The 8,246-nt window shown below is 39.0% G+C and overlaps 1 protein-coding gene across 1 annotated transcript; it reads right to left on the bottom strand.

The window, feature by feature from the left end:
* Nucleotides 1-3,401: 3,401 nt before the first annotated feature.
* Nucleotides 3,402-7,421, bottom strand: LOC116211495 (ELL-associated factor 1). Its single transcript, XM_031545916.1, has 4 exons — nt 7,097-7,421; nt 6,232-6,605; nt 5,029-5,071; nt 3,402-4,291 (listed from the first exon to the last, which is right to left on the bottom strand). The coding sequence occupies exons 1-4, from the start codon at nt 7,212-7,214 to the stop codon at nt 3,855-3,857; spliced, it is 972 nt and encodes a 323-aa protein (XP_031401776.1). The 5' UTR covers nt 7,215-7,421; the 3' UTR covers nt 3,402-3,854.
* Between the last annotated feature and the right edge of the window lie 825 nt (nt 7,422-8,246).

The raw sequence follows: 8,246 nt of genomic DNA, 5'->3' as shown, positions 1-8,246 counted from the left end.
ATAAAAGGAGAGAAAACTTTTTGAAGAAATTATGCGAGATGAGCAGATTGCATGCCAACAAGTATCGGGAAGAGATGACAACTTTTGAAAGAGATATTGCCAATACTTTTGCTAGAGCAGATGCAGGAGGTCCTGAAAACTGATGAGACTATTCTTAAATAGATACTGATGATTTTGAGTAAATCGATGCTATAATTAATCTTTTTGATGCTACTATTAAGTAAATATCTGTGATGCTACCATTATTCCTTTTGATGCTAGTGATACAAATATTATTATTAAGTAGATACTGATGATGATGCTACTATCGTTTAAATTTGATTCCTCGCCTGAGGACAATTCTGTTTTGTAGATATTTATGATAATAATAATATCAATGCTTTCCCTATTTTGGTGTCATAACTAATATTTTCATTTCTTTTTTTTCTTTATGGAGAAAGGGGACTCCTCTTTGGTCAAGTTGCCAGGTAAATTCCATATTTTATGGTTCAATTGGTGCAGATCAACTGCATAAAATCCGTGCAACATATGGGAAACATAACTTGACTGGATTAAATTTTGGTCTCCGGTTCTTAATGCAAAACCACTGCAGTCTTTTAACGTACGCTCCATGTGATATAAATCGAGACGAATATGGCACTTTATTGAGTGAATGCAATTATCTTCCACCAGGAATAAATAATACCAGCCAGGAAATTGTCATGACAATGTGTATAGACATATCTAATAAGGATTCGCCAGTAGACGATTCCTGAAGTAGTGTTTACCTCGTGGAAGTGTATATTTTACCGTCTTCTTGTTCTTCTCTATTCTCTGAACCTACATAGTTGGTTTATAATTCTCTTCTTCGATTAGTCACTTTAGCATAATATATCAAGGAAGAGAAAGAAAATTATACAAAAATTCTTTAATTGTTTGTGATTTGTTTTATGTCTGTAGAGAAAGAGAGGACTACAATTGGACTAAAGACAATATTATTGAAGGGATGCCTACTCGCTGATAGATATTCAATATATTCTAGCCATTTGATCAGGTAGCATATAGGTTTGTCTTGATCTCCTTTGCATCTCTTCGGATACATAAGATTCAAATAATCAAGTAAGTCGTCCACATGAGATCGGGTTTTGTTCAACTGTAAATATAATACGAAGTCTCCGGACTCGCTTAATTGATGTACCTGCGCTTTACTTGGGAGTAATGTACTTTGCGACAGTTTTATACTTTGTATTTTGCAATATGTTTTATACGTGCACTTCCCATGGGGATGTGCTAAGTATGAGTTAACCTTGTATAGCTTCTATATAATACGTACCATATATAGAAATTTCCTTTTTTTTCTTTCTTAAGCTACAAGGGAGGGTATGGACCTCGAACATTGAAATAAAAAAATTTCAAATAGCTGATAAAATGGCACGTGTAATCCACGGCGAGAATCATGCTGCAACCTCTTGATTAATAAATAAGAGCATGTATCAGTGCATTACCCTTTTTCTCTAAAATTTTTATTTATTTATTATTAAAGTAAACTGCACTTTTGTGGCAAAAAAGAAATGTAAAAGATGACCTCAGTCGGAAGCCGGTAAACGCGGGATACAGCTTCACCAGTCCGTTCCTTAGAATTAGTGGGTTTGCCTCGTTCCTCCTTGAGTAATGCACCAATGTACCTCAAGTCTCTGCGATCGCTCACTCTTAAATATTTACCCATGGATGATCAGATGTTCAACGGGCTTGTGAGAGAATGCTATTTGCTCAGAGTTTCGCTCCGACAGAATGCTGGGGCCTGAGAGAAATCAGGCTTTCCGGTCTTCGTAACATCAAGACACTGCATCTTATTAGAACATTGGATTGTCCTCAACTAGTTGAAATAGATGCCCCAAGCCTAGAAAAAGCTTTCACTGCAACGGCTTCCCATATACTCTGGATCTCAGTCCGAATCTCAAGAGGTTAATGCTGGTGAATGTAACCAAAGCCGATGAATGGTTCGGGGAATTCCTCTTTAGGTTCCCTCTACTAGAAGACTTGACTCTCATGCGCTGTCACTCATTGACAAGGATCAGAAATTTAAAACCATTGATTATAAGCGCATAGACATCAAGGACTGCCCAGGATTGATCAACATAAATCTTGAGACTCCAGAACTGAAGCGGTTCCGATCCTGCCTGAATGAAAGCGATTGGGATCTGCTGTTGCCCTCCATATGGACGAAGAATCCTCCACGTAGCAAGTCCAGAGCTTATCTACTAGTTTGTTCCTCTCGGCAGGTGGTGCCTGGTTGGTCTTGTAACGAGCTGAGGGAGTTCCTCGCCAGGTCTAGCGAAACTTTCAAGTCTCTATATGTTTGGGAGTGCGGAGTCCGGTATATGCCGTTAGACATGAAATCTCTTTTCATTTGTAGAGTTTCCTGTGTTTGCTGCATTTCTACTTTCACTGTTTGCCTGATTCATCCTCTTGTCTTTTGTCCTCCTACAGGATTTTTGCTTTCGACTTTCTCATGACAACATCAACTACAAAGATAAATGGGTGGCTTCATTGGCATGTGATGTGTTCCAATTTATAGAATCTCATTATTTCTGCGCAAAAACCATAGGAATCTGCAGGGAGATGCCCCAGGAAATCGACCTGAGTGATGTAAATGGCTTGCTTCTGACTCCTCATCCGACTACTATAGCAGTTCTTGCAGGTTTGTCAGGAGATGATGTCTATCCGGTTGTGAGATTAAAAATCAACACTAGAACGAAACGGTCTTATATACTTATGTTCCTTGGGTATTGAATGAACCCCAGTTCTTCTGCAAGAAGGTTGCGGAAAGAGAAGCTCGACTGAGATGGCACGATGATTCTCATGTCGATTGTTGGCTGAATGGACTGAATGATGCAGAGGTCGAAACAGTCACCGGAAGCAATCACGGCAGACTTATTGGGGCAAACAAGACACAATATGGAGCAAAAGATGAAGCAGATGCTCACGGGTAGTAACTTCTTGTTTTTGTATTCGTACTGGCTAATGGTTAAATTATAATGAACTTTTTGTTGCTTCTGTAATGTACTCGGCTAATGTTTGTGTCCGGCTTCCATTGTTGACATTCCATGTGAATCAAGGCAATATTGCGACACGGTTGGATTGAATAAAATAAGATGTGCTCAATTCATCGTATATGTCCAGCTCTTGTTATGTTTGTTTAGTTCCGTTCAATACAGTTTTCTCGGCCGATCTCCATCAACCTTGCAACAATGTTAATATCTTATATTATACAAGCCTGTTCGATTAGATCAGCAGACCAATGGAGCCATGAAAACTTCAGCAAGCTGATTTATTTAGATCGGTCCCAAGCCCTGTGGCTCCCAGGACCAAATAACAATAGCATTCGCAGCATAAACTCGTCGAAAAGGAAAATATACTGATTGGACAACAAATGTCTTCGCAGCCATTTTATTGATCAAAATACCAACATCTCATCCTGGCAAATCGAAATTCTTTGGATACATTTTGAGCCAAAAGAGAAGAGAGACCTGTTCCACATATAGATAACACCAAAAATGTCTGGATCATCTTATCAAAACACAAAATAATCCCACAAAAATTCTCGTGTCTAAATAAAATACCATCCCTCTAAAAATAGGATGGTCTTATTGAGATATTAATCTTCCCCAAGAGCCGAATCCGGTGGATTGCTCTTCCTGTGCCATATCTTCGTCAAAGTTCTTTATCTGCCATCTCAACCTTATCTAAGAGGATTCTTTAGCCTATATGCTGCTGGAAATCATAGGCCCCGAGATGATTAGCGTGGAACTCGTATAACTAACCTCGAAGAAAGATTTGTCTTCAAGACTGGGCCTACATAAGGATTCTCCTTCTTAGACAGAGTTGACCGAGTCATCATCGCTCGCTTCACTCCCACTGCTGCTGCTGCTTCCACTGTCACTGCCACTATCGCTGCTACTGCTCGAGCTCGAGCTCCGGTCACTCCTCCCTCCCTCAGCATTAAGCTGAGCTCTCAGGGCATCAGCAGCATTCTGGCCCCTCTCCCCTTCATCATCACCACAATCGTCCACATCAGCTATCTCATCATCGCTCTGATTTTCGCGTGGAGAGTTCATGTTGACTCCAGAGTTATTCTTCTCTTGTTCAGTGTCGTCCTCCTCATAGTCGGAGATTGTGCCGCCAAAGAGCTCATCCACGTCTATGTCATGGTTGTTGTCCTCGGCTTCTCCGTAGTTCTTGGGTGGGCTCTGGGAGGCTGCAGCAGGTCCACTTGATTTTTCAAAGAAACGATCTGCCGCAGGTTTTGGACCTGGACGGGGAGCAACTATGCTTAAGTCAAGAAGGAATTGGGCTTGTCATAATATTTGACCTAGCAATAGATCTAATCGATTGACTTTTGGATTGCTCTATTTAACTTAAGGTTGAATAACAAAACATCCCAATGATCCAAAGAGATTTCCTTTTATCATCTAATGAAAACGGACGAGGAAAAAACTCAAGGTACTTTTTATTATATGGCTAAAACTTGGATAAGGAAAGCTTTGAAAGTGGATCACTCATTCAACAATCAAGCATTTGATTCGCTGGAGAAGTTCAGACTCGAGATTCCCAGAATTTCCATGTTATCCTCTTCAAGGAGATTAATTTTGGTTTTCAACTGTAAGCAACATTGTTAGATGTTGTTTGACATTTTTTAAGGCTGTAAAGAGTTTATGAGAATGGCACACACAAATTTTTGACCTCACACTGATACAAATTCTGGGGCAAAATTTAAGAAATCATGAAGAGGCTGTTGTCCTTCTTTGGCTCAGACAGACGCCCGGTTTTATTACAATATGAAACTCACTGCATACACTACCAGTTCTGGTTTCTTTATTTTTAAAAAGAGGAACCAAAAAATACAAGTTCCAAAAAACCAAACATTACCTATTATCCATGCTCCCGTAAAGTATTATGATCCGATTATATGATGGGAAAAAAAAATGTTTCAATGAGCCAGATGGTGCAATCTAATGACAGAACCATAAAAAGAAAGCAACTATGTACCTGGTATTTGGGGCCCACCAATGTCTATGTGTTCCACCTCGACCTAAAACATAAATTGAACAGAGCATGAGAACATCAAAGACATCTATAAAGCTCGCGCATCATCATAACAGCAGACAGAAATGCTTGCATATTATAAATGATGACTCTGAACATAAAATATAGATTCTTCCTCCACAGAAATCATGATATTTTTTGCATAAAATTGAACTTTGCAATCAGGAAGCCTGTTTATCTTAATGAGACGACTGTTGGTGGTCAGCATAGTAAATGCATCACATGCTCTGAGTACAACTCAAGAGCCTTTAAAAACTAACATGCCAAGTAGTCAAATTAATCGCAGCCAATGTGTTTCAATGACAAAGCAACTAGAAAAAGCATCTATGCCATAATTGAATGGACATTATGAAAGCCACCAGCTTGAGCCGATTATTGGTTTTCCAAGCCTTAAGGTTCAGAATTTTTCTTATTTGTTTTGTTGAAGAGGTGACATGAATACACATGACTATAGACATGTAAATACTACACTGAGTTTTCTACAACTACAGAAGCCAAAATCTCCAATTTCACGTCATGCATGTTAGAAGAAAGCTTCTCAAGTAGAATAGCAGCTTTTATCACATGTGCACGTGCTTTATTCCAATCATAAGTTTATGAGTATAGACTACTCAAATATCAACTAACAAAATGTATCAATCACACTGACTTGGTGTTTAACTCAAACATCAAAATAGAAAAGTAATATCTGTCAACGTACACATAACAAGAAACCAAACTTTATCGAACTACAAAACTTCCTTCATTTCACAAATTAAAAGCTTCAAGGAAATTTAACTCAACAAAGAAAGTAGTAGTCCAAAATACCCAACTACGTTCAAAAGCAAACAGAACAACAAAATATGAGACGTCTGTCATGATTATCTCGATCTTATCTCAGGTCAAAATAGCATCTATGAGTCTATGGCTACAACCAAGTCCCTAGAGAATTTAATCTTGAATCAAATCAAACCGCCTATATGTAACTATCAATCTACAAACTACAAAGAGCATAGAGTCTACCAATGCACGGTGATTGTAAAACCATGTCGATGCAAACTGTCAAGCCTCCCGAATTTAGACTTGGCCTTGACCATACCAGTGATGTTGAACGAAAAAAAGTATAAGATGTATAACATAAACCAGAAAACCATAAATGAGACTCACAGGCATGGCCTGGAAAGTGCTAGTAGCAATATTCATCGGTTTCCTGCTCTTCCCAACGGGAGACAATTGAGGCTCTGGCGGTAAGCTGGGCTGGGAGGCACTAGCCACAGAAGCGGCGGCGGCAGAAGCAGACTCACCAGGCTGACGAACATGCCTCAGCTGCTTCACCGCACGATGGAGACGTTCCAACCGGAAAGTCTCACCATCAAAAAATAACACAGCATCATTGTCTTTGTAATCTTCACTACTGCCCTCAAATGCAACTTTGGGCTTTCCCGGCTGATTGTTCTGGAATTCCACAGAAACCCTGTTCTCTGTGTTCTTCTGTAGCTTCCCAGGTTTCGTCTTGTCGATAGAAGCTGGTTTAAATTCATCTGACAGAAATGAAAATGAAACAGGATTAGAGATTCAGTACTAAAATTAACACCGCCAATGATTGCGAATGAGAGAGGATCGAGTAGCATGGTTAGAATGAACAATTACATAACTAGGTTATCGGATATTTCAAAAAGCAAATTGGTCCTCCCAAATAGATCATAGCCCTTTTTCTCAATCAAAACAAAACAAATGACATCCTATCGAGACCAATGATAAACCATCGAAATAAATCACACGGCATTCAACCAAGAAGCAATCATAGAGTTCCAAGAGAAACTTTTAAAGTTTGAACGAGAAACGCTGAATGGTTTATCCACTGAAAACTAAGCCACCACTCTAACTCAAGATAAAACAGACAACATGACAGCAGACCCAACATCATCTCTTCGACAACCCAATCATCAAGCTACTGAACCTCTTAGAATCTCATCCGACGTATCGATTGATCAGAGAGAGAGAGAGAGAGAGAGAGAGAGGGAATACTCACAGCGGAGGGTGCAGTACTTGCTGGAGGATTGGTGGGAGAAGGAGGAGCCCAGGGTGAGATTGTACCAGCGATCGGGGAGGGGAGCGGTGCGGGGCTCCTCCCGGGAGTTGTTCGCCATTGCTGTCGTGGGAAAGGTCAATCAGGAAGCCTTTCCGAAGTGGAGGCCGGGGCGGTAGGACCCACTTCGAGCCCACATTGCAGGGTACCTTAATGGGCGGTCCTGGAGCAAGACCAGGACAGGACGACTACTGTCGTTCTATGGAGAGTGAGGAAGAGGAAGAGGAAGAGGATCCCACTTTCCTATGTTCCCATAGGGTTCTCTCCGGTGGAGGAAGAAGAACGAAGGGACGAATCGGATTCTATGTTCGGTTTAATTACAATTTGGTCCTTGAAGTTTCCTGGTCCTTTTCAAATCGGTGCAAAGATTTTTTCATTATACATTTACTAATTGCAGTTTGAATTTGAGACATACCAATTACCAATTACCAATTACCAATTAAAAAGATTGCCAATTAGAGTGAGATTTTGTGGCCTCCACTGTCATAAAAGGTTAACTATAATTAATGTTTTATTTTAGATGGAGGGATTAGGATGAAAAGAGGAGGAGAAATTCTACCAAAAAGGTTACATTTTCAAATACTTCCATTTGAATCGGGAATAATTATTTTGTATGAATAGATGATTAGGTCGAAAGAAGAACGATAAAAGATTTCGAAGAAGTAACATTCGGCTTCTAAATCCTCTCTGTTCATGACCCGTTGGATTTGTCTTTCCAAATGAGGCCTTTAAAGCTATAAATAAAAAATATTACGCGATGACTATGTTTCATTTGGTTTTAGAGTTTATTTTTAACTATACTTCACTTATTTTCAATTCAACAACACAATTATTACTTTTTCATTTTTCTTTAATTTTTTAACCATTCAATTCAATTTTCAATACTAAATTCTCTCAACTATTCATTACTTTTTTCATAATTTAAATATAATTATTATTTTCTCTTAACTATTCATTATTTTTCACATTTTTCTTATAATTCAACAATACAATCATCACAATCCAATTGAATATATATATATATATACACAAAATTATAATAAAGTTGAGCTTGATCCCAAATAAGGGATTATATTTTTACACTTTTTCTCAT

This window comes from Punica granatum, chromosome 6 (assembly GCF_007655135.1).
Source record: "Punica granatum isolate Tunisia-2019 chromosome 6, ASM765513v2, whole genome shotgun sequence".
NCBI lineage: Eukaryota > Viridiplantae > Streptophyta > Magnoliopsida > Myrtales > Lythraceae > Punica > Punica granatum.
Note: the sequence above shows the minus strand (reverse complement) of the source record. Positions and strands in the feature narration are given on the sequence as shown.